The sequence below is a fragment of the Pelecanus crispus genome, chromosome 2, assembly GCF_030463565.1.
Source record: "Pelecanus crispus isolate bPelCri1 chromosome 2, bPelCri1.pri, whole genome shotgun sequence".
NCBI lineage: Eukaryota > Metazoa > Chordata > Aves > Pelecaniformes > Pelecanidae > Pelecanus > Pelecanus crispus.
In genome coordinates this window covers 106,349,050-106,376,809 of record NC_134644.1, presented here as the reverse complement: position 1 = coordinate 106,376,809, position 27,760 = coordinate 106,349,050, and the positions used below count along the sequence as shown (strand labels likewise).

Below are 27,760 nucleotides of genomic sequence, written 5' to 3'. Positions count from 1 at the left end.
ATTACGTTATATAAAAGCTGTTCGATATTCAAATATTCAAATGCTATATTTGCAGGAGAATTTCGCAACTCTGTTAACAATGCTATGTTTCCATTTCACTGTATATTTTCAGTGACAGCATTTAAAGACTACCTGCAAAAGCCTGACTTTAAAATATTATCCTCAGTGAGGGACTAAGGTGGAAGAAATATATAAAATCTTTCAAATTCCCTTTGAATTTGTCTTTAAAGAGATAAAATAACAAAAGACTATTAAGCAAGCTTTCAAAGACAGAATAACACTCCTTTTCCACAAACAATTAGTTTTACAAGGTCATTTGAAAACGAAGTGCCCTATAAAAATGCTTCATATGCTTTTTGCAATACATTCGTTTTTGTAATCATACATTTAACACAACCTACAGTATATAATTCAACGACTATCCTTCCACATATTCTGTCAACAACTGAATTAATCTAATACTTACATACCAGACACAATTATTTATACTAACTGGAACTATATGTTAATTATCTAATAAATATAAGCTCACAGGATTGCTGTGCAATATAATTTCTGCAAAAATACATTTTCCCCCAAAGTAGGTAGTAGACTGGCCATTTTTTATGTCATGAAATGACAATAACATTACAAGGAAGAGCTAGGAAAAAAGGGTTGCTTTACCACACATATTTGTAAATTGATCTAGTAAGTATTTTGATCTAGTGTCTATTTTTTTAAAATATTGCCACTTTTTATAAAGAAAGCATTTGTATTTCTTGCTAAGCAAACAACATTTTTTACCTAAGTCCTTTGTGGATATTTGCCCCAACAGAAATAAATTCACAAATTGCAGTGTCTCATTTTTTTCCTATGTATATATAAATACATATAAATGAGAAAGGAAGTTTAGTACTTTGTAAAAAATGTAGACAATAACATCGAAATCTCTCATCACAAACATGAAATATTAAAATATTGAATGTTTTTACTTTAAAGGATGCTACCATATTTTAATCCAAACCTGCATTTGAAATCTACCCCTGCTGGTACTCCCATCACCCCTCAAAAGGGATATTGTAAAATGGAAGTTCAGTGATTTTTGTTGTCTGTGGGCAAGTTTATGGTTTTGGCCAAAGTAGTAGAGTATTCAAAGCCCTATTAGAGAACAGCCTTCAGGGCGTACATGTCTGCCCATTTGCCCCTTGGAGAAGGTAGAGGCACTATTCTGTGCTCCGCAATATTAAGATTGAAGCCGACATAAATTTTTATTTTGTACTTTTAAAGAACTGGCAGAGTGTAGGAACAGGCACTCTTCAGGTTTTTTTTTTTTAAATGGTAGGAAAACCTGCCAAACTCATTGCTAATATCTTCACTGAAACTGGTCTTAAAACACTAAGAAATCTGTTCTCCTACTGTTGCACACAGAGCCTGTTATTTATCTTTGTAACAAAGAGCGCTGAGCAGGCAGGGAACCAGAACACCTCCATAATTAAGAGTCTGCGTCTCCAAGACATGGCTACTTAAACGATGGTTTCCAAAGTGGATCTAAACAGTGAATCAAATTTGTCTGGACCTCTCTGAGGTCCGAAGCAGAAAGAGGGAGAAACGTAACACTAATCCGCCCATGCACCAAACAAGCCCAAGGAGGGAGCAGCTGGATTTGGCCGTGCTGGGCAAACAGCTCAGAAAAAATCCCATCTGTCCAAATATCCTCCCCGTACAGCCCACAATCAATATATGCTGACTGCTGTAAGTACCTGCACATACTTCAGAGAGGGATAAGAAGTCAGTAAAAATGACTTGCCACAGCTTGAGCAGTAGGACTAAAAGTGGCACCCAGAATGACCAAAGGCAACACTGGATACAAGTGACGGATCCAATCACAACTTGCTCTTTCACTCATCCTGGACCGAGGATGCTTCTCAGAGAAGGACACAATGAGTATGTCTTCCCCTTACTGTTCCTAGTGCTGGGAAATAAAATCTTGCTTGAAATTGTTGTGCTCTCCTGATTGCTGGGTCACTTCTAGTTAAACATAGAGCGCAAAAAATGGTTCTGATGTAGTTCATCAACAGTAAAAGGTCTTTGTCCTGCCCCAAGAAATTCAACCTCTGTGCAAGACGAGAAAAACAACAAAAAAAAAAAAGTAGAATAACAGAGTGAGCATAAAACACAACGAGCTCTTGGAAGACGTGTGTTTTGATGAAGGAAGACGAAGATGGCACTTGGCCAAACACAAAGCATGACTGAACACACAAACCCTAGGAAATGCATTGTCCCTTGCGTATCCAATGATGATGTTTGTGATGGTCCTTAGACCCAGAGACAGCATACTCCACAGTCCCTGGGGAGATCTCCATCTCCTGCTGAGACGAGCTGTGCTCTGCCTCAGACATTTTTACAGTGCCTGGGAGTCTTGACAAATCTGGTCCTCCAGGTTTTTTCCTGTTGTCTGTGTTTTCCTACTCCTCAACTTTTGCTTCACTAATAACCTCATTAAGTATAGCAATATAATCAGCATCCAATTTTCCCTAGGGGATGGACAGAGAAAAAGAGAGGATCCTACATGACAAATGCTATCATTCTGTTTAATGTGCAGTAGGCAGGTACTCAAATACCACGGCTGTGGGCTTGTTACAGCAACATATTAGCAGAACAAGATGAGGTGGAAGGGCCACTTCTACTTGCTCTGTCCATAAGCCTGTTATGAAATAATGGAATATCACAAGGCTAGGGAGAAGAGGAGAAGAGAAGCCTGTCTATAAGAATCTCAGAGAGGGAAAGGGTGGCAAAAAGCAAGAGAGCCAAAAAAAAACCCCACCAAAGAGCACAGATCCATGAAATCAAGAAAGCAATGGACTGCAGAGGAAGTTTCTGAGCTCTAAATTGTGTCCACTGTGAAAAGCTGGAGAGGCGGGCCTGTTTCTCATGCACGGGGCTGCTGCTGGATAATGGAATATTTGCTGAATTCGGCAATGAGCTGTTTTCCAAGGGCTAGAAGACCATTTCTCACTAAGGCATTGCCAGAAATATACTTGCTCAAGAATATATACTGTTTCTACCACAGTAATTCTACTAGCATACCATTTCTACAGGAGTAACTCTGTTAGCATTAGTACACTAGTCATACTATTGCTACTCTAGTATATTGCTACAGGAGCACATTACATGGAGAACATGCCTTTATAGGCACAAGGCCAGGTGTTTCATCCAACCTTACAAAAATTATATACATACATAATGCACATGCGCTGTGTCCAGCACTAATCCACTGTGTTATTCACCTGTCAGGCAGCTCAGTCAAACCCAAACACTGTCCAAAGGTCAGACAACTTAAATCATGTTGTCCCGGGGAAATCCTTAACATAAAAATCACTGTACGTACAAGATAAGCACACCAACAGAGCATTTGCTTTGTCTTCCTCACAGTGCGGAGCATGAATTATGGGAGCAGGGTGTGACCCAGATGGCCTGGTGCTATGAAAAGAAAAACACACTCGTTACAACATCGTCTTCCTCTCTGCTTCCAAGATGGGTCAGCAAAGGTTTTCCAGAAATAGTTGGTCCTTTTTTAAGCAGGCAGATGCATCCAAGGAAGGAATATTCAGCTAGAAGACTTTCTGATGGATCAGTCACTGGCCTGTGCTGCTTCTGGGACATCACACCAGGACACTGTGTTTCCCTTGGGGCTGAAGAAGAACCCATGACTGTGCCTACTGTATTTAATATATGTTTTTTAAATACAGCTGTAAATACTTGTTTTCACAAAAGGGCATTGGTCCCATATAGAAACATTTATTTTCATCAGATTTTCTCCAACCATTTTTCCTCCAAAACATGCATTCTGCTATGCCTACACTATGCAAAAAGATGCTGTTTTTACTAAGTCACCGAATCAAAACAATACCAATGGCATTTAATTATGAGCCCTTTACTTTAAGACCTGAACAGAAAGCAGCACTAATTTTCTGAAAAATCATGTAACACACAGAAAATTATAATCCTTTCTGAATCATCTGTCTTTCAAAAACAACTCGCATATTTAAACTTTATACTATACTTCTAAATATGCAAAAAAACCACCTATAGATAAATGTAATGATTTGAGAACCTAAATCAGGATACCAAATGTCATCACAGAACCTCTTGCAGTTACCCAGAAAAAAAGTCAATGAAGATCAGCATGTCTACATTAAGCTCTGACTGTGTAATAACATAACATATATATTGGATAATAACTATGTGAAAGAAGAGAGAAATAAGACTTATTTTTCTAAGTCACAGATATAAAATTACACCTCCATTTCTACATTTCTCCATAGAGAGAAAAATGTAACACTGGGTGATTCCATATGTATAAACAATATTAATCAGAGGAAAAAAAGGGCACAGCTTCTTTTTCACAAATGTAATTTTCTTCATCAAAAGTTTGACACATATAAGAAAAAAATGCAAAAATTAAATACATTTTTTAAATAGAATGGCCTCTAAATGAGTTTATAAATTTCTGTCATATCGACTTCATTCATTTTAATATGGAACTTTAGGAATAAAATCAGAGTCTGCTCAGAAAACCCTGACAATATAGTTTACTTCTTTTTAACTAGACAGCACAACTAGATGTTCCAATGAAAAATCTCAATTAAAAATTATTAATCAAATATTTTGAATGAATTAGGTATGAATGATGAAGACAAAAACCAGCTTGTACATGTTCCATATTTCTGATTCCAAACCAGAAAAATAGCTAGCCAGTCTTAATTCAAAGGTTTCATCCAGTCACTGCAGATTAGGTCCAGCATCATATGTCTTAATTTAATTTTGGATTTGAATATACATTCTTCTGAAATTAATTAGGAGGAGATTTTCAAAGGTACCAATAAACATTAAGTAAGTAACTGCAGCTTTGAAAATCTCATGAATGATAAATATGTGGAATTTACTGTTGTATAAAGATATCATAGCAAATTAAAAATTACGTGTGTCTTTTAGGGTGGGTTTTTTTAAAGTATTATTGATCTAATATCCAAATCTGTTAAGTCTGAAACAGTACTAAATCCTTTTGAAAGCATCTTCATTTTCAGTATTTAAAGCAGTTGAGCACTCCAGCTCTAATCTAACAAAACAGTTAAGAACATAAGACTGCAGAATTAAGCACATGCATATTTTCAAGATTAGGGGTTTAATCTGTCTTTTCTCCTTATGAACAGAGAAGATAGATATATATATATTTCTGACTGGAAACCACAATAACTGTTAAAAGGATTTAGATAAAGATACATTAGGAGGAGGAAGGTTTGTTTTTCTGGCTTTTTGTTTTAAGACAGACAGAAAAAAGAAGAAAGAAATTAGATTTTGATGAACTGATTTCCCCTCTCCTGCTTCCTAATATAGGAGGTTTTTTTCCAGGAATCTTCAACACGTTTCTCTTTCCTTTTAATTTACTTTTTCTCTCACTTAGCCAGTTCCTCAGCTAGATGTAATACCATGCTTTACTCTCTTCTCCCTGTTCCAACACCCTTTCTCCAGCTGCTTTTCCAACACCCTGATTGCTGCCCATGACCTCTCCTGCCATGCCCTCACCGCCGTGTCCTCCTCACTGCATCCCGCCACACAGCCACCCACAGCCTCTTCTCTCATGATGATCCAGTTTTGCTCCCCAATGGCTAGGAAGGGTTCCTGTCCTCACCCCGCGGGCTTGTGCTTTCTCCTTTTTTGAGGCTAGCAAGGTTTATACTCTTCCTTCCCAAGCTGACATCTCAAAGCCCTCTTTTTACTCTTCCTTCTGTTCTTATATTTGCCTCTTCTTCTTCCTGTTTCTTTACCTTTTACCTTGAACTCAAGCAATTTTAATCTTCATTCACTTCTGACTGAAGACCTTTCCCTTCTTGCCTGTCTCAGCCACTTGACCCAGACTTAATAATGAACTCTTCCTTCTGATCTTTTCATCTTCAAGCTCCTTTTCTCTGAGGAATAACTGCCCTCACCCCATGGAGCTCGCTCTGCCATGCTGCCACACCTTTTCTGACATCCAGCCAATTACCCTCTCTAACTCCCCTTATACGCTAACCTTCAGCAGACTCTTCCTACATAGACAGATGCAACTTTTCCATTTCCTCAGAAAGCTCTCTGCTTTCATTACTTTCCTGCTGTCCTGTCCACTTTGACTCCACATGGTGAATCGTGTCTTGGCAGCAAGGTAGCTGCAGTAATATGAAGTTTAGCATGAAATGAAGAATTTATCCAAAACTAGGATGAACGGTCTGACATTTCACCCAATCTAATCTCCTTACAGTCAACGTCCTCTTCCTGGACAAAGACACCACTACATCTTATTTTAAAGTCCTTGCCCTCATCAGCCTAAATCTATCTCCTTTAGAAAAGTCATTCACCCGCTGTATTTTTCACAAGTACACCTTTACATGGCTTTGTCTATTCCCTGTCTTCAGTTCACCTTTCTGGCAGAGTGCCCGCTTGTCTGAGAAGAGTCTTAATGAACTGAAAATACAAAAAGGGAGCACACAAGTGTAAATAAAGATAGGCAAGACAGAAGGAGAATAAAAGCATTGCCTGGGCACTCTGGCACAAAAACAGGAAGGCAAAAGCCCAGCTGGAGCTAGCAAGGGCCATTAAGGTTAAAAACAAACAATTCTATGGGAATGCTGTTTGCAAGAAGAAGGTCAGGAAAAATATGAGTCTGTTGATGGATGGGGAAGAGACAAGCAACAGGCATCAAAGAAGAGGCTGAAGCACTCGGTGTCCTTTCTTACAAGTCTTTGTAGACAAAGCCTGCTCCCAAGTCCCAGCAAGTATCAAGCCTGTTCAGAAAACAGAGGGCCAGCCAACAGCAAAGCAGCAGTAGGTTAGAGACTACTACTTGGAGAAACTGGATATGTGCAGATCCATCAGGCCAGATGGGTTTCACGCAAGGACCTGACAGAGATGACTGATGTGATTGTGAAGCTGTTGTCAATCACCCGTGACAAATCAAGGTCATCGGGGAAGGTCCCTGGTGACTGGAAAAGGCTAACATTATTCCCATCTTTAGGGAGGGCAAGGAAGAGGACCCAGGCAACAATCAGTGGGTCAGCCTTACCTCAGCCCCTGGAAAGTCCCCTGGAGAACACCCTCTTGTAATCCATCTCCAAAGACGGACAGGAGAAGAAGAGCAGGAGCAGCCAGCATGGATTTTTCAAGGGCAAATCATGCGTGTCCCCACTCACTCTCTTCCATGAAGGAAGAGTCTGAAGGGAGAGTGGTAGAGGTAAAATATATTTAGACTTCTGACACTATCTCCTGCAGCAGTCTCCTTTCTAAGCTAAGGAAATACAGGTGGGACGGACAGATTGGCTGCAAATTGGCTGGACTGCCAGGCTCAAAAGGTAGTAGTCAATGGCTTGACATGCCATTGGTAGCCAGCAACAAGCCAGGTACACCAGGGGCACATACCCTTGAATATCTTCATCCATGGCCTGTGCTGAGACAGAAGACACCACTGGCAAGCTCGCAGGTAATGCCAGGTTGCAGGAATGGGCAGGCATAGAAAGACCTTACAGCCACCATGTCCTCAGCTTCCCTACTATCCAGTGCCTGCGAAGGTCACTTCCATAAACACAAGGGAAAAAAAATGTATATTTTATGCAGTATTTCAAATCAACTGTCTTGCTACAGTGGGAAGGGTTCACACCGCTCTCTCAGAAATAGCCTGTTTTTCCTTGGGTTTTGTGCTCATGAGCCAAGCTGGCAGATGCAGATCTTGTAAGTTCAGATGATGAAGCAAACCCCGAGAGATGCCAAATTTCAGTAGGTTAGAAATCATTAATGTTTCTATTACTTGTTTGATTAGGTGATTAAAATCTCCCACCAAGCATGTTTTCAGAGACACTAACTCTGAAAAAGAGGATTCCTCTGAGATAGAAGGCTTATGTTTTGTTTTGTTTGGGGTTGTTTTGTTTTTTGCCATTCAAGGTGAATTTGATTGCTCTTTTTTGTTAGCTACCATGCTTTCTTGGTTTAATCTTTTGAGGGTTTTTTTTTCCCTACAGCTGTGTCTTGTTTTCTTTGCTTGTTTTTGCTCCTCATAGAAGATACAGTAAATTTAATAGCTCTGTGAGGCTTATGTATATTGCTATTGCTGTGACCGCATTATCACCAACATCTAATGATAATGTATTCTCAGTATTTTGTTAGCCAAACATGCAACTAGTTTTAACTTGCAATAACTGCATAAGCTCATTAAGAGCTGCTTCCCATTATGCTACCATATTACTTTACAGGTTTCAAGCTCTTTAGTGGAATAAGAAGTTTAATTGCTCCTCAATGTCGGGAAAGACAGTGCTTAACATCTTGCATTAGATTCCTGCCTCGTGTTTTGCCGCTTCACTCTCTGTCTATAAAACCTTTCTTGCAGTTAAAATTCCTTTCTTGCAGATAAATTGTCATGTGCAATGGCAGAAATAAAAGTAAATATACTTAGTGAAGTGTAACATGAAGAACAAGGCAAATTAAACAAGAAAATGAATCATACACAGTGCCTCTATACTGGCTATGTAAGACTCTGAAAAAGGGAACAAACCTTTTCTGTCTGACAGACTTCAGTTACACTGAAAATCTGCAGGAAATTTCCCTGGCAATCTGATTGCACATCCCCACACACTACTCCCCATTTTCAGAAAGATGAGATCTTTGCTCCACAAGATTTCTGCCCGTTTACGTAGAAAGAGAAATACTGAAATTAATGATTTCAGTGCTGTGATGAAAATCTATGGCATAAGATGTATTTATGGCTGTAGAGAGCCTGTCCAAGCCAGGGAGATGAGCAAGTCCGAATATGTGATGTGTGTTCATGGAGAAATACCAAGAACTGATTCAAAAGTCATCCCATACGTAAAATACCTATATGGCCTCACTAGCCAAGCAAAGAAGTACAAACTTTTTCCTAAAGATTCTGTCTTCTTATTCGGTTAACCTCTGGAGTTTACGCTGCTCCGTTGGCCGGCCAGCAAAGCATTGGCAGGAGTTCCCGCTACAGGACCTCTTCCAGGTGCGGCAAGGGTACGGTTTTGCAGGCAGCTCACTGGTGCTGACTGGGGCGAGGCCTCACATCTCCTCCTTATCCCTCCCTGCTCTCTGCCTCTTGGCTCTGTCATTTCTGGTACTGGTCAAACGAGTCAGTAAGTCAGTAGTAACACTAAGAAAAGAAAATACCCACTTTTTGCTGCATTAGTGTTCTCCCACTTTTTAGTGAGGTGACCCAGTTGAGAGCAGGGTGCACTGAAGGCTGAGGTAGGACAAGGTCTGTGGTGGGATACTCAGCCAGGAGCAGGAGGGTGAAGCCCTGGGCACGGTCAATTCTCAATACCTTGGCTCATAAAACCATACTTTAAATTGGGATTTCTGTCACATTTAAAAACCAAAACCAAAACCAACCCCCTCCCCAAAACCAAACCCTGTAACTTTCCCTTCCTGCTCTGCAAAAGTGTTTTCCAGTGTTATCTAATGATATTATTCAGCTGATTTTCCTATGAGATAAATAGAATAAATACTTGTTACATTTGTATTATTTTCCTTTCCATAACAAGAAATAAACAGGCTTACTGAGCCTGGAATAAAAAGCTGTACACAGTTTCTGCAGCCTAAGCTGTGAGGGAACCTCAGAAACATCCCCATGAAAATGAGGGTATCTGGCTTATGAGTCTGACAGTCCAAAATGTTGGCATTTTCTAACTTCTGAACAGATTCTTGAGAAAATGCAGAGTTCTTTGATTTTAATGCAACTTGCTAACTCCAAAGTTGCAACAATACACAGAGCTGGGAAGTGTATTTTTAGTTACCATTGTATAACATTTTCCACCATAAGATCACATTTTAAGTTGTTTATAGCACGCAGGTTTATTGTTTTCATAGAAAATTTCCGGCTGTGTAGCTTTTAACAATGAAGCTGGGGCACATACAGTGTTTTGTCTTTTTTTGTTTTTTTTTTTTTAAGTAACAAAATTGCAACCCGTACCATTAGGTGTTTGAGGTTTTCCACGTTTGCATGCAGGAGCTGAGATACGAGGTGCAGTGCAGGAGATATGCTCTCTAAGGCTCAGACCTGGTTGACAGAGGAGAACTACCAGTGGTACCCACTATGCCGTTTATTCAAGTGAGAGGATGCTGCCAGGATATCATGGTTTTATCCTTCCTCACAGCCACTTAAAAATTACTCCATCCTACAAAATGTCTGTATTTTCCCTAGCTGTTAGAAGGGAGGGTTATTCTTTTCTTTTTTTCAAAGGAACTTATGTCAAGCAAAGCCATAATAAAAGAGCAAATCAAGTACTCAGAAACCAGAAGATTCCTAAATTGTTATTCGAGCAAATGTAATTTTTATGTCCTTGTGCAACGCTAGACAAGTTGCTCAAATCAGATTTTCCAGACATATTCACTAATTGGGCATTTCTCATTGTCTGGATGCTTTTTTTCTCAAAGCAATTCAAGCAGGATGCAATAATTCACAGCAGTGGAAGCTGTTCATTGGATATATCAAGTCCTATTTAAAAAATCTAAATACCCTAATACACTATTTTCCCAACATCCAAATTTTCACCCAAGCTTAAAGTCCAATTAACACAAAAGAAGGTGTAAAGCAGTTTTCAGGTTAGTCTGGTCCTTGTGTAAGTTTTAGAGATCTTTGAAAACACATCCAAAAAAAGTTACCGGTTATCTTCCTGAGGTAGGAAATTTCTGAACACAGAAGCTGTAGAGGAAGATTGTTGTAAGAATATTTACAATAATGTCCCTAAAGTCTATTCTCTTTATTCTATTTTTTTTTCAATATAAGCTGCATATTAAGCTTTTTAAACAAAGTTTTAAATTCCATTGGTAAGCCATGGTTAAGCAAATAGTATATAGTGGGGTCAAACAGAAAGAAATGGGCAATTCTGAGGAGTAGGCCTGAGTGCAGAAATAGTGACCAAGCAGGTTCGACGCCATGGGAGATCTCTTCCATGTGGATGACAGACTGTCAGCATGACAGTCAGCGCGTATGACAGTCTCTTTTGTGGGAATATTACCTTTCTGTCTAAAAGCACCGAAAGAAGTACCTATTTCTAAGTAAGTTGCAGAACTTAACTAGATACAGGAAATGAAACATCGACTTACTTAAAAAGGTGAGTTATCCAACAAAAAAATTTAAAGGCTGTTGCAGTATTTGTGGTCTGAAAGATTTTAGTGCCAGCACTGAATGTTCTAAAGCTACAGACCTTTTCAAGAATGAAACAAGCGGGAAACACTTCAAAACTTAGAGGTAATCATACCTCCAGGTTCCCACAGACCCTGCCAGTCTACATCAAAATCAAGAATTTATAAAAATATCTTAAGTAGTTACCAATTTAAAAAAAAAAAAGACAAAGTACCTTTTTATTTTCAGAATATTATATAGACGCTAATTCCAAGAAAAGAGTATTTTCCATGTAAATGATTAAAATGTAACAGTTAAATCTGGTAGTTTCCAAATTAATACAAAAAACCCAGTTTCCTCTTGCAGTTCAGTCTCATTAAAATCTTTTAACAGATCTATAAATTAAAAAATCCTTGTGGTGCATTCTTATGATACACATACCTTCATAAAAATAGCATTAGAATCCTATTTTGTATGCAGAGAAAGGAAATAAATTAACTCTTGGGTAACATCCCTGAAACATAAGCAGTATGAATAGTGCTGGAGCATAATTAGGTTTGCATAAACTCTCTCCTCCAAACACCCATACACTATGCTATTTAGGACTAGTTTTGAAAACCGTAATTAAACAGTCAGAAAACCCCTGGAAAAGTAACAAAATAACCAGCTACATAAAAGTCATGGGGAGAAAACAAACAAACAAGCCCCTGGTTGATCATTCAGGTTTCTTAATGAATTCTGGTAATTCCAATAAGTTACAGAAACCAGAAAGGACCCAAGCCACCAGCTCCGTTCCTTTCAAACTTTAACAACTATATTACGCTTCTAAAAAACAAATCACCGCCAAGGAGTCGCTCAGCTCACTGAAATACGTTTTTCTCCCATACGCATTCTTGTCAGCTAAATCTATAGCTAATAATTCCTCTCTGCCTGCTCGTTTATCCTTCCTGAAACACAAGGAGAAATACAATTCCCAAAGCTCCTGCTAACCCCCTTTGCCAGCCTTGAAAGGATGTTCAGGGGCTGGGAGTTTATAGCTCCAGGGCTCCAGCGCAGCATCCATACAGCAAGGCACGCTCTCCTGCCTCGTCGTCTCTTATAGCGATGCTGTCGCGGGGCTGGTAGAGCCACCAGGTTTGCAGAGAACTGACGACCTCCAGCTTGCTCGGAGCTGACAGCATCCCTGCAGCCCACCACGCCGGCAAGCCAAGCAAAGCCGCTAGACCTGTGATGTCCAGCATTTCAGGCTAAGAAACAAACCTTATTTAAAGGACGGACAGGAGGCCACCTTTCCTTCAATGTATTCACCCATCTCCCCCTGTTCCCGTCGTGCCACTCGTGCAGTAGGAAGCAGGTGGAAATTATTCACGGTTCCCTGCTGGGGATCCCCTTGGCAAATGTAACGGCGGATTAGCCAGCTCACGAGTTGTCTTCCCTGCGGTTCCCGGGGCCGAGGAGCACAGCTAGCAGACACTGCCAAAATACGCCTGGTGTCAGCCTACGGCTCTTGAGGGAGACGTCCTAATTGCCATAAATTAGCGGCTATTACCTGGTGTAGAGTGGAGAATCAAGGAACTTTGACTTGCTGGCTCTCATTTTGCCCTCGCCTAGACACTGCAAAGGGCACCTTGACTTTGCAGGTGTCCTCCAACACCAAGTGAGCCAAGGAGCTCCTTCCTCCCCCCAGGTACAGCCAGTCAGGCCAGGGCGACAGGGTGAGGAGGGGCACGAGACCAGGATCACAGACGCGTTATCACCCGTGCTCTGAATCGTCTTGCTGCTGTGGCATTGATAGACCTCGTGTCGCTGCCAATCTGAATTTAATCCGCTTTTTCTGTTTGAATGCAGGGCCACAGGCACCCTCAGGCCACAGCCTTGGTCAGCCACCTTTAACAAGTGTTGTGCACATCCAAAATGGCAGAAAAAATGTAGCCAGCAAAAATCTTCATATAAATGTAGCAGGAGGAAAAAAAAAAACAAAACCCTACATGTAAATATGCACATGACTAAATTCTGCCCTTTGTCTCACCCCCATACAACTGAAATGAAATAAAAGGCCAATTTCAGCCCTGAGATACACAAACACTGACTAAGGTACAGTTCCTATTTATACCCAGGCTGAACTTGATTAGCACCAGAGCTGCGTAAGTATAATCCAACACAGCACCAGAAAGTACTTTTACATGCTCTGCATAATTTTAAGGCAACTATGTCTTTGTAGCTCAGAGAAATATAGGCGATAGAGTCCATCACTTTGGTACAGGCTCGGCTGCAGCTCCTGCAAGTCTATGGAAAATCATGGTTTCTACACCCCTAATCTGTAGAGCTGTATGAGACTAATATTTGCAGGTTCTTACTGCTTACTCTGTACATAGAGAAATCTGTTTTTCACAGGGACCATGATCTAGGAGTTCTTGTTGATTTTAAGCAGCGGTTAACGCTTCAGGAAAAACTAATTAGGTAGTGGGCTTCACTCTACTGTTTAGGTAGTCAGACCGTCAGCTCCTTTCCCCTGTGTTTGTAGAAATCTTTCTCCAGGAATCATTTAAAACAAAAAAGGCCAAACCAAAACCAAACAAAAAAACCCCCAAAACCCAAGCGGGAGGTACTAAGTAAGTGAAAGACAATTTGGGGATTACATTTGCATGATGTACAGGGACACTGGAGATTTTCGTTGTGTGCTTCGCTAGCTGTTCACCAACCTACCAATCCCCACCCCCAAGAAAAAAAACAAACCAAACAAGAAAAGGCCAAAATCGGAGGACAGTATGGCATTAAGGTTTCCTATCTTCCTGGCTGTTTTCAGAAATAAAAGCAGATACTCACAGAGGACACACAAGAGCACTTTCAGGTAGCTTTCCACAGTAGAAAAGAGATATTTTCCAACGTACTTCTTTCAGCTACCTGCAGTCCCAGAAGTAACTTTGATGCCCAACTGAGAGGGGACCCACAGCTAGATTTTCCACCTGTGTCGAGTGGCCCCACACCAGCATGGCCAGACCTTGCTCCTGCCCTTCCTCCCTGCAGAAGCAGCCTGTACATAGTGTCATTTCCCAACAAGCCTGACCTGCACCTAAGCCTTACAATAGAAGAAAGACTTAAAAAGTGGAAATTAAGCACAGGGGCCACCTTTTCTTAGTCTTTTCCAGATGGGAGACTCAATAGCTTCCCATGAAAAATCAGAGAAAAGTCATGAAGAGCTTTTGGTGGTGAAGCTATTCTGATCTCTTATAGCCTGAGCAACTGAAAGGGGCTAGGGACACATTTTCAAGATTTTTATAGAAAGATACAATTATGGCATAAAGCTAGTATTGGTATCATAATCTTTCATTAGGTCATTCTGAATGCACTGTACTGTGACTTTAAATAGCATAGAAATATCTATTACTATACTATAGAATACTAATAAGTATTTTCTGTGACAGAAGAGCCTATGTATTTGGGAAACAAATGTGAAAGCAGTGAAAAACTTCACTTTCCTAAACTAACTCTGATTTCCAGATTTTGATACTGAACTTTTTAATCATTATGTTTGAATAATATTATGGTTTTGGTATCTAATACACTGCTTTAGATTAGGTTTATCAAGTGTGTAATAAAGCAGTATGTTCATTTCTTTTGTCTTCTGGGTGAGGACTCTTTTATTACAGTGTAGTATCTTTTTGTTTTAATGCTGCTCTGCAGTGGATTGCCAGCTCATTAATTTTTCTGCTATAACACCCAAATCCCTTTGCTGATCAGTGTGCTGGATGATTGATTCCCTGCTCCCAGACTAATTTTTTACATTGGACTGCATTTACCATCTGGTAGATAAATCACCCAAAACACTCGAATTTGGAGTCTGGTTCCAGTGATCCTCTTTGTTTGCTCAGCCAGCAGCACGAATATCACTTGCAAATGTGAAGGTTGTGTTCTTTCACCTGGGTAACTCTTCTATATGAAAGTCAAAGGTTTTAATAAAGAGCATCAAGATAATGATAAACATCTTCTCACTTAAAAAAAAATATATATATATATATATTGGCAGCTGTTGTGTTTTCTAGCCAAAATTTTTGTTTCATCCCTACAATAGCCACTAGTTTCTGACATGAAAAAGAGCATTTCTTACAGCTCAGAACCAATTTTGCACATTTCAAACACATATAACTATTTTCGCAAAGACAGTCTTTGTAGGTGTAAACATCCACGCAAGCAAAGAAAAAGGACATCCTTTGCAGTTAAACAGAGCAGAAATACAATGAAATAAATTGCCTTTCCAACCCATGTTTTATACCCAAAAAAATTCTATAAACTCAAGAGGAGCCTGCCTATTTTATTTTCACTTTTATAACCTTGAAATGATACTTCCATAAAATTATACTTCCAATCAAGACAGGGAAAAGGAACTGTGCCTCACAGAATTGTCTAGGTAAACTTCTGTGAGAGGTGGAAGATGAAGGAAAAGCTGCTGGAGGGGCACAGTGCTTTTAGGAAAGTAAAGTTCATTTGCCCACCACTGCACGTGGCGGTATCATTCAGCGGCGGGGTCCCTTTCTTTAGCCTTTCTAAGGATTTTCTGCTGCTCTCCTCTGCCCATTTGGCACAACACACTGACCTCTGCCTCTCCCAGAGGGATCAGATAAAGGCAGCACACAATCAGAGTCAAAACTAATTCGCAAAATGTAAACATTTAATTAGATCAGTGCTTCCCTGAGTTTTAGAGCAACAAACTGCTATCCAGCCACAAATTTTTATCTAACCTTCTACGGAAATACCTGTTGAAAACACTGTTTGAGCTCTCTCCATCAACCAGCTAAAGACTTTATATCTTAGGCTTGTGTTTTATGCACACCCTTAAGGATTAAAACGTACATTTTCAAAAGCACTCACTCATTTTGAATGCCTAGGCGATTCTGGGCATTTTCTGCATATGCGCTAACACCTTTACCTAGCCCTTATCTCAAGCTTTTATGATGCTTTTGTTAAGATTCTTGTTTGGTTTAAAATTTTAGAGGAAATTTAGCAACTTCTGCAACTGATGCTTAGCTAATCACTCATTCTTTGTAGTCATATGTAAAACTGCATGTGAAAGTATCTGAATAGGAGGGCAAGTAAAACTCTTGTAAGGTACAACAAACTCCTCTGTGTGCTTCAGGTTTAAGCAACAGAGCACTTTCTCACCCGCTGCTGAAGTACGTGTTTATAGGAGTTTTTCTATAGGCATACGCAAGTAAATGTGACAGCATGATTTCACTGGGGGCTGTTTCTTTTTCCACCATCATACGCAGTGCTCGCATAAGTTAGTAACTGAGACCAGTTAAGCGCTTCTTAAAGCAGGGTTTTTTGGTCAGCAGTAGGTGAACACTGAAATGTGTCAAACTCCCGAAGCTGGGTGGAAAAGTGCCGGTCTGGGAAACAATCAGGGCTGGATGTGGGGTGAAGCAACTGGAGCTCCTGAAGTTGAGCATTTCATGTTCATCTCGAACACACGATGGTGATCAAGGGCAGATTAACCAGAGCTTGCACAGATCCAGCTCTCTGGCTTTCCCGGCTGCCCCCATTCAACCCATCTGCTTCCACATTGATCCCGTGAGATTGGTGGGAGGCAGAGGAGATGCCCCAGGGTCTTTCCTTGAGGAACCCAGCTGTCGCCTGCCAGCAAGCCAGGCAGCTGGAATGAGGCTGCCTATGGAGGCTTTGCGGCCAGGCAGAGCCAGATTTCAGGAGGTCTTGGCCTCCAGGCCAGACCTGAGAAGAACCATTTCATGTCCTGAACATCCTTTGTCAAGAACATCGTACCTGTCCTCTTCTTCAGCTGCACCCCACGGGATGCTCTATGCATCTTACAAAAGCACAGAGAGTTTTGCACCTATTTAAGACATACAGGAGCATAGTGAGGTCTCAGCCTGGTAGAAATGGGCTAGGGGAGGAGGCGGCAGCTACCAAGAGAAGCCAGGTCCCTTCAGAAAAATTACTGACAGTTCTGTCTTGTTCCCGATTTTCTTGTCTTTCATTTTCACATGTTTTCCTGCTGGTCTTAATTAATGCTATTTTTGAAGCGTGGATGAGGATCCTGCCAGCTTGAACATGGTTATATAATGTGGGTGTTTCAAGACTGTAATTGCAACTAAATTTATTTTTACAATACTAAGTCAAAAGAGAGGTATTACAAGGATTTAATTTTATTTTGAACCAGATCCTTTAAACACTGTTGCTGTAACACATAATCTATTATCGGAAAAGTCCTGTCTTTTCAGTCCTTAGAAATTGTCTACTATAATGAGAATTTAAATTATCCTAAAATAAATCCCAATTTACTAGTCAAATACCGCCTTCTCACAAACCGTGCTATGACCAGCGAGGCAGTTTTAGAGCAAATTAAAAAAAAATTGAACATTGATATCAGTGTAACATTAAATTGCTCTTTTAAACAGAGAAATTCACATCAGCAATATATATGCAAATGCACGCAGAGCCTGGTCAGTCTCCCAGCCCACACCCAGCCAGGTCTGGAGATGTAAGTGGGTAGCAAGAACAGAAGTCTTCTAGGTACTCTCTTAGCAAACAGCTCCACTGGCATCTTGCTCCCCACTCCAAAGAAGACAAAGGTTCCCTGGTAAGAATCTTTAAGAGAAAAAAAATGACCTGATATTTTTTTCTTTTTATACAAACAAATATATAAATTGAAAAGCATATGACCCATAAATCCCAAATATTTAAACAACTAATGGCACCACTAGTTATCTACCTAATAATACAAGATGAAATAATTCTGCTCTCAGATCCCCTTGAAGCCATCTGTGAACTAAATTAGAACTAAAGATACATTGTAACTGTTCATCAAGACAAAGGGACAAATTTAAGGTTCTCCAGCAAACTTTAATTTAATCAGACCACAATTTTGATTGCTGAACTTACTCCTAACCAGATTTGTCTGTATCTTCTTATCCTTTTTTAGAAGAAAAATATCACACGAAGACCCATTTTGCCAAGAAATGGTTTCATAAAATAAAATTTACTATAGATTGATTTAGTCAAACAAGCCCTTCTCTACACACTTAGGAGCTCCACAGAATACAACCCCACTCTCCCACACTCTTTCTCTTTTCCTTCCTGTATTTCTCTGTATTTCTAAATTGTTAGAATTTCAAGATGTTCTAAGAATAAACTACAGCAATTAGAGAGGACTATTTAGTTTACAGCACATTATTTAATTATAATTTTCTTATTATCTAAAGCTATTCTTGGCATAGAATGATTTTTTAAAGAATAATTTATAAAGAACTTTCTTGGTCTCCAGCTCTGTTGAGTATTACAGACTGCTTAGAAAAAGTCAGGCTTTCATCTCAAAAATGCCAATATGTCCTGTAGCTCCACCTCCATTCCACAGTATCTGTACAGACTTATCAAGGAGGATAAGCAGTAGTCTAAAGTCAGAAGAATAGATCCTTTTTCAACATCCTTGGTGCTCAGCATTTTTTTTCCCCCAAATGTTACAGCTACTGTTATTCTGGGAACTACTGCCACTACCTGCTTTGTGGACACTCACCAAAGTCTGACCACAGGCTGGAAAAGTCACAAGCACTTTCAGTTGATGGATCAATGGTGGAACGTGATAACCTCTTTATAGGAAAAGGGTAAATCGAGCCTCCTGTCGATATCTGTGGGATTCTCTGCTTTCGTACTTCTCTACTCAAAGACCTTGACCACAGCTTCTTTTTTTTCAAGTCCAAGTAAATATTAACTCTCCCGTTTATCCAGTCTACTGTCAACTCTGGAAGAAAACCAGCAGGCTCTAAGTACAAAATACTTATCCTTACATCAATACCAAGAAAAGGGCCAGACTGTTCTTAATAAAGACACTTCTTGTTCTCTCTTTAACAGGAATTATCAGAGGTCTTGGTATAGAAAGAATGTTTCCTTGGCAATATTTTCCACAATAAACATAGCTCTTCTTTTCCCCTTTTGAAAAAAGGGTAAAGAAATTGGATTCAATCCAGTCCCTTCAGTCAAGCCACAATTGCTCCAACATGCTAGCGGTTCCCACTAGTGACAATGATGGAGTGACACGTGTTTTGAGATTATTTTCTTCTATTCTGACACTTTCAATTCTACATTAATTACCTTTTGGCTCTTTAATCAGCATAAGAATCTGTACTGAAAGGAAATTTCATGTCTAGGTAATTACACTAAAGGGAAACAAATATGTGCATGTTACTGTCTGGGTTTTAATCTCTCTTTTTAATTATTGTTTTTACTTTTTACTTATACTTGATTTATGTTCATGTCTTACGATAGTTTCTCAAAGTGATATGTAACCTGACTCAGTCTAGATCATTTACTTCAGAAGTTCGATCAGCACAAACACATATCACAATTTGGCTTGACTGTTATAATTCATTTACAGGAACATAAGTCACAGTATCTTAGATAAACAACCAATTATTCTAGTCCCATATACCATTTCAGATCAAGTTTATCTAAGCCAATGTAAAAAAAAGATGTGTATTTCTTAAAATAGTTGGGCTAATTTACCTGAACCTGTACGTCCCTTCCATCCCCTGCCTCTACATTCTTGCTAATGTGGCTTCATACCTTTAGCATAAATTATTTTGGCCTCACGTACCTTAGAACAATATATCAAAAAAACCCCTCACCCACTTAATCTTCACAAAAACCACAAAGGGTGTGTCTGTTCTATCAGATAAGCATGGATAAAAGCCAGTCTTGAGGCCACATCTCATTCTGGTTCAGAGAGTCCCCACTGAGCCCAGTCACAAACCAAGACTGAGCTGCAGAGGCTGGGAGTACCTGGGGTTTATATCCTCCCAAATCCATGTTCACATCTGCCACATGGACTGGGCACAGGCAGGGCCAAGGGAGCTGCAGGGTCAGTCTGGACCCACACTTCAGACAACACACAAGCCTAGAGTGAGAAAGAGCATACATAAAACTCACTTTGGCTAACCCACTCGTAAACTCAAGTCTTCACCTCACAGTGTAGATGTACCAGACGCGAGTAGCTTTAGACTCCTTCTCATCCTAAGGAAAAAGGTGACGTTTTCAGCTACAACAGCTCACACATAATAGGTAACATGCCTCAAAGTAGTGACAGTTTGTCCTGGTTTGAGCCCTAAAACTGTAATTTGTCGATAACTACAGACAGCATTTTTGAAAGCGTGCCTTTTCCTCAGTGCTGACATATCTTAGATGCTTCTGAGAAAGAGATCCTTGCAAAGGTGACTGAATAATCATATCCCTAGGAAACAGTTTCCTTAGACATTTAGAGCTTGTGCCCCACAAACGTTGTTTCTAACCCTACCATAGTCTTGTTCATTTAGGTTTTCAGCACTTTTAAATTTTCAATGTCTCACTCTGCCACTGTCAATCCCTTTTGGAAGGAAGCAGAGTTAGCAAAAGCAAGGGCAACATTCGAGCAGAGACAGTTTCCTGCCAAGGCAAAGCATTCAAGTACTCCCCTGCTTTGATTTGGCCCCCATGACCTCAAGATTGTGCCATTCCCCATGATCCCCATAAGCCATCAAGCACTGAACAAGACAGCACCACTGGTAGCCTGCACACAAAGTGCAGAAGATATGTTCTTAATTTCTAGTCCTTGATTACAGCAGGTACAAATATGTTACACGGACCACATCAAAGTGCTGCCCAGACAAGACTTGAGCAGATAATTTTTTTCTGGAAATACACATGCTATGTATCTTCTGCTAGCACTGGTATCCAGCGATAGTAAGCTTGGGGATCCCTGCTACAGGGTCTGGAGAACAGACTAGATGCATCTAACAAAGTAACGGAAACAAAGAGTCCCTAACTGAATAGCCTCCATTGCACATGAAGGATGTGGGGGAACAACGACCTCAGCAGGAGATGTCAAGGAAAAAGACTTGCAAATTCTGAATGAGACCATATTCATCAATGGTGGAAAGTAGACAGAAGCGAGGATGAGACAAAAAGAGGTATTATTTCTCTGTGGTACCACATGCATCTCCAGTAACAGTGACAATAGCCGTACTTTAAAAGCACTGCTCCCTCTTTGGATGTGTACAGTAATCAATAATGAATATAATTTTTCTTTTATGTTGTTATACTACACAGACTTATCACGCTCTGGATGTTCCTGCCTTACCTGCATTTAAACTGGATCTCCTGTTGCTCATCTTGTTCACCTTCTGTGCCCTTCCCAACACTTCTTCCTCTAAAACTCTGTTCACACAAGGGAAAAAGGTATGTTTGGAAAACAAAAGCATATGATGTGGCCAATCCTTGCCACCCTTGTCCATCTTCTCAGAGTTGCTCCCACTCTCAGCTGTGTATCTTTTCTCATACTGCTTCCTTACTCCCTTCTGCTTGTGTACCAGTCAACACCTTCCAGTCCCATCCCTCTTCAGGATCGGCTCTTGTCCAGCCTTCAGATGTTTTCACCCCACTGATGATGTCTACCCCTCCCTTCTCATCCTACCACATTTGCAAATATCATAAGACATGAGTTTTGCTTGTGCTTGTTGTGCTCCTGTTGGGTCACCATGTTCTCTGCTTCACACCTCTCTTTTTTCTACTGTTTCCACATTCTTTGTTTGTCTAATTTACTCCATGAGTTATTTCAGGGCAGAAACCATTTCTCAAAAGCATACAGAAGGTTAAGATAATGTATACACGGTGAAGGATGGCTCCACTGTAGCTTTCTCTGCTGTTCTGTCTAAAAATTTACAAGCTTTTCAACAGCTTGTGCTTCCATGCTCAATAAACAGCCCATCATACACTCAGCCATCACCCTATCACAGGATGGATACTTGCCTTTGTCCTTCCATCCCCTTCCCTCTCCCTAATCGGTAATTTCCATCTACTTTTATCTACAAACTATTTCAGACATGTTATGACTGTGTAAAAGAAAAGCATTCACACTCCTTAGAAGAGGAATTCCGTGAAAGAGGTGTCCTTAATTTTTCCTTGACCTCATTCAATCGTCAATAACCTATCTTGAAACAATTTTATCTTTACTGACTTCACTCAAAGAGAATTTAAGAAACTGGGGGCAGCATATGGCCTATGAGACTCATAGGAGGTGTGTGGAATCATCCCAAACAAGCATATTTTATCACATGAAGGAGCAGCAAGCTGAAAGTCTTACCAACAGAAACGTATTTCTGTTCATCAAAATCCCGGGTGCACAAATCCAAACCAATGCACTGAGCAATCTCTCTTGTGAAGTCCGTACCTCTCACCAAAGTCCTCAGTGTTTGGCCAGTTATGATCAAACTGCAACCCCTGTGGCTGCCACACATGTGACCGGAGTGTATCTCACACAGGAGATTCATCTGGACTGAAACTGAAACTGAAGATGCCCATGCACAGCGTGTGTCTCTTGAGGGTACCGGCGGATTAGGAGCACATGAACTAACTACATTTTGTACTTACCTTTACACTCAGGATGCTTAATAACCCCTTGTAGTTCACAGCCTTTATTAAGCACATGACTATCTTATAGCCTGAGCAGAGAAGCGAGCATCGTGCCACCCTACTCACGGACAGTCAGTAAGTACCAGAAATGTTACAGAAGATGACTACTGGTAGTGCTGGGAATAATATAATATCTCTAAAACATCAACTGTAAGATTCTCTTTTCCAGAAAGAAACACCAACTTGTATTTTACTCCATTCTGGGTAAAATGGGGCTATTTCAGTCCTCCTAGCTTAGCAAAGTATGGAGTGACAGATGAACACACACATACAAGTCCACATTGTCAATTAACTCAAGATATGTCTTAATTCTCTGTTTCCTGCTCTAATCACTTGATTATATAGAATCATAGAATCATTTAGGTTGGAAAAGACCTTTTAGACTATCAAGTCCAACCATTAACCTAGCACTGCCAAGTCCACCACTAAACCATGTCCCTAAGCACTACATCTACACATCTTTTAAATACCTCCAGGGATGGTGACTCCACCACCTCTCTGGGCAGCCTGTTCCAATGTTTGACTATCCTTTCCATGAAGAAAGTTTTCCTAATACTCGATCTAAACCTTCCCTGGTGCAGCTTGAGGCCGTTTCCTCTTGTCCTATCGCTACTTACTTGGGAGAAGAGACCAACACCCACCTCACTACAACCTCCTTTCAGGTAGTTGTAGAGAGCTGTAAGGTCTCCCCTGAGCTGCCTTTTCTCTAGGCTAAACAATCCCAGTTCCCTCAGCCGCTCCTCATAAGGCCTGTGCTCCAGACCTTTCACCAGCTTCATTAATCTTCTCTGAACACGCTCCAGCACCTCAATGTCTTTCTTGTAGTAAGGGGCCCAAAAATGGACACAGGATTCCAGGTGCGGCCTCACCAGAGCCAAGTAGCAGGGGACGATCACTTCCCTACTCCTGCTGGCCACACTATTCCTGATATAGGCCAGGATGCTGTTGGCCGCCTTGGCCACCTGGGCACACTGCTGGCTCATGTTCAGCCGGCTGTCTACCAACACCCCCAGGTCCTTTTCCGCCAGGCAGCTTTCCAGCCACTCTTCCCCAAGCCTGTAGCATTGCATGGGATTGTTGTGACCCAAGTGCAGGACCCAGCACTTGGCCTTGTTGAACCTCATACAGTTGGCCACGGCCCATCGGTCCAGCCTGTCCAGATCCCTCTGCAGGGCCTTCCTACCCTCCAGCAGATAGACGCTCCCACCCAACTTGGTGTCATCTGCAAACTTACTGAGGGTGCACTCAATCCCCTCATCCAGATCGTGGACAAAGTTATTAAACAGAACCGGCCCCAAAACAGAGCCCTGGGGAACACCACTTGTGACTGGACACCAACTGGACTTAACTCCGTTCACCACAACTCCTTGGGCCTGGCCATCCAGCCAGTTTTTCACCCAGCATAGAGTTTCTGGCCATTCAGCCAGTTTCTCCAGGAGAATGCTGTGGGAAACGGTGACAAAGGCTTTACTGAAGTCTAGGTAGACAACATCCACAGCCTTTCCCTCATGTTCTTTTGTTGGCCAAGGATGATGCATTTATATCACAATTTAACAAAAGACCAAACAGCAATGCATGTGGCCAAAGGGGGAGAATCAAGGCTGAAAAAGCTATCTTAATTTTCATGTTGTCTGCCTGTGTCCTCTACCTTGCAACATTCTTTTGCTACAGCAAACTCTTTCTTAAGCAGTATATTCTGGAGCAATAAAGGAGGAGTTCAGATTTCCTAAAAATTTAACAAAAAATAAAGGTAGCTACATAATCTAGTGATGATAAAATGTTACAAGCTCAGGAATCGTCCCAAAAAGTGTAAGAAAATGTTCCAGGGCAGCAGGTAAACCTGATGCCAATATTAAAATGACAAAAGAACAGAGGAGAGAAGAATTTTGCTTCTGTGAGTATGGAAAGTAATTTAGAGAGTCCAAGCATTTGAAGAAAAAGCAGTAACAGTGTTCTCAAGTTTAACTTTGAGTATAAATAGCAATGTACATGGTAGCAGTCCACTGCTACCAGAAAGGTGATAATGCCAACATCTGGCTCCGTGCGCAAGTATAGGAAACTCATCTTTTGCAGGGAGTAGCTTATCCAGTAAAAGTTAATGAAGCTATGCAGAGGTAAGTGAGGGGAAAATCTGTCCCAGATATTAGATGGTGATATTAGTTCTTTCAAAATTAATGTTGAGAACTGAAACACTGCAGTTTTGCATGAAACAGTTAACACACAGCAGAATCTGACTACCACATTTTTAAATGAAATTTTTCTTCCATATTTTTGCCAATATACTAAAAACAGCACCTGCTGTACGTACATATATATAGCACATATATTTGCTTTTGCCTATTTTTAGTAGAACCGAATCATTCTGAATGTCTTTGATATAGCATATGGTTTTCTAATTCCAGGTTGGAAAGCCCTCTTTCCGAGATGGTTTCTAAATAACGCGATCCGTGCGTTCCACATTATCTTAAGAAACTTCCTCATATATTTCCTCAGCCTTTCATATTTAATCTCACTGATTTATGCACATGCTGTGGTCTAATGACCCACATGTCTCTGATGGGTAAGCCGCTAACGCCAGTGACACATTAACCTATTAACCTCTCTTTAAAAATAACCATGATATTCATACAAATAGAATGAAAAATGCAGGCAGCAGTAAAACAGTAGCATTGTGGTATCACGCACTAACACAGTAGATGTCTAAACTGGCTACAATGAAGAACTAATATCAAGAGTGCATAGCGGTTAGATTTACTATATTGCAAAATCGTTTTGCCACAGTTTGCTGGTCTGTGAATTTGACAGCCTGCTTCAGCAGCATGATCCGTATTATCAAATGCAATTGGGAGGAAGGTCACTGTTCTGTTCACTCATTTCTTGAAAGCTGTTACACAGTTTGGGGACCCTATCCTGGGAGGTATGGAGAGCTCCTTCCAGCATGGAAATTGCCCTCCACGTCCTGCTGAAGACGATGGGAGCGGGGGGCTCTGAGCACAGGGCAAGAAGCGTTCATCACCTTGGAGAAGGCACTTTGTGCGGCTCTCGCTGGCGATCCTTGCAGCGGAATAAACCTATCGTTTCAAAAAGCAGTAGGAGGCATAGGCAGGAATTTTTTGGAGGAAAAGAAAGAAATTACCTTTTCTAAATATTAGTCTTAGAGCAAAACCAAGTCTTTCTAACAAATTGCAAACTTTCTATTGTGCGTATTTACTTTGTTCTACTTTAAAAACACAGTATCCCTCAAGATGTAAGAAAACGTGCCGCTGTCATGCCAAACCAATTCATCTATGTTGAAACTGTACCATACCAGCGCATACTTATGCATAGGACGGGCAGACACAATCGAGCATTCTCCTGTCACGCAACCAAAGCAGGAAAAAATCCTAAAAAGCTTGTTCTGCGCGCATGGCGGAGTATTTTGCCGTCCACACCTCAGCCGGGGTGAATTTGCCGTCTCCACCTCGTCCAGAGCGAATGCACACAGCAACCGGCAGAAGGAGGGACGGAGAGGCTGCCCCGGCTCGGGGGTCTGGGCTGCGCACACGAAGGGGGAGAGCCCGGCGCAGCAGCCCGGCGGGGCTGCCCTCCCTCCCGGCTCTTCCCCCCGCTGCCTGCGGCAGGACGGGGACGGAGCGGCGGGGAGGACGGGGCGGGCGGCGGGCAGCCCCCGGCGCGCACCTGCCGGCACGGCGGCGGCGGCGGGGAGCAACAAAAGCCGGGAGACGGCGGCAAACTCCGTCCCTCCGGCGGCGGGCGCTGGAGAGGGGCTCCCCCCGCCCCGCCGAGGGGGGTCTCGCTGCCGGCGGGGCCGCCGCACCCGGGGCCGGGCGGCCGCCGCTCCTTTGTTTTCCGCCGCCCGCAGCGCCGCGCCGCGCCGGGAGGAGCCGGGGGGGGGACACACGGGGACCCCCCGCGCTCAGCCCCAAAAGGTGCACGCGTGGGCCGCCCGCACGGGAGCCGGCGGGGCATTACCTGAGCAGTTGATGCCTTTCCCCTTGCCGCCGCCCTGGCACTCGGAGCCGGGCAGGGGGTGCGAGGCGCGGCCGGCGGGCAGCGCGGAGAGGGCGAGCACCAGGAGGGCCGAGGTGTAGCACAGCGCCAGCGGGGGTCCCGCCCGCAGCAGCGGCCGGGCGGCGGCCGGGCTCTCTCCCGGCATGGCGGGGGGCGGCCGAGGAGCAGCGCCGGCGGCAGCGGGATGGCGGCGGCGGCGGCGGCGGGCCCGCAGCATCAACCGGAGCCCGCGGCGCCGCCCGGGCGGGACCGTCCTTTCTCCGCCGCGCCCGAGCGCACCTTCAGCATCCCCGCCGCCGCCTCCGCCCGGCCGCGGGCAGGGCTGGCCCCGGCGGCGCAGCGCGGCCCCCGCAGCCCGGCGGTGCGGCGGCCGCCTCCGCGCCTGCCCGCCGGCGGGGCCGCCTCGCCCCGGCCGCGCTCCTTTGTGCGCGGCGCCCGGCAGCGCCGCCGCTCCGCCTGCAACAAAGGGAGCGGAGCCGAGGCGGCTGCTGCTGCCGCCGCCGCCGCCGCGGAGGGGGAGGAGGAGGAGGAGGAGGGAGAGGGAAGGGGGAGGAAGCACACGTGATGGCAGCCCCCTCCCCCGGGAGCGGAGGGGAGGCGAGGGGCTTCTCCTCGCTCGGCGGGCAGGGCGAGCGGCGGCGGCAGCGCCCGCCCGCACGGCGGGGCCGCCCCCGCGGGGAGCGGGTGGGGGGAGCCCGGCGCGGCGGGGGGGCCCGGGCGGGCCGGGCCGGCGGTGGGCACCCCCGAAAGGCGTGCGGGGGTAACGCCGGCGGGTGAAGGAGGGCAGAGCGGGTCCCGAGGGGCGGCGAGGAAGGAGGGCCCGGGCACATCGTTCGTCATCCCCCGAGAGGGTCTGCGATTCACTACTAAGCTGGCGTGAGTGGGGATGGGGGGGAAGGCAAAGAGACCATCTCTGCTGCTGATTAATTGCCAAGGTTGTGTTTAATTTTTACTGAGCGGAAGCCCAGCGCGTACGGCGGGAGCATTTGTACCCATCCAAGTAAATAAATATGTTTACGGTGAAGGTAGTGACTTCTGCAACGCAGTGCTTTTATGATCGAGGGCTTTTCCAGTCCCTTACATGCAGACGCTTCCGAAGCGCCGCACGGGTACAGGGTGCCAGGCACGTACCTTGAGAGCAGACCCTCA

General features: G+C 42.8%; 1 protein-coding gene across 1 annotated transcript in view; it reads right to left on the bottom strand.

Annotated features, from left to right (window-relative positions):
- Window positions 1–26,756, bottom strand: part of TMEFF1 (transmembrane protein with EGF like and two follistatin like domains 1) — a 123,325-nt gene extending 96,569 nt beyond the window's left edge. The window contains exon 1 of the mRNA XM_075705038.1: window positions 26,573–26,756. Coding sequence (XP_075561153.1) covers window positions 26,573–26,756 — 184 coding nt within the window. The remainder of the gene's footprint in view (window positions 1–26,572) is intronic.
- Window positions 26,757–27,760: the final 1,004 nt, after the last annotated feature.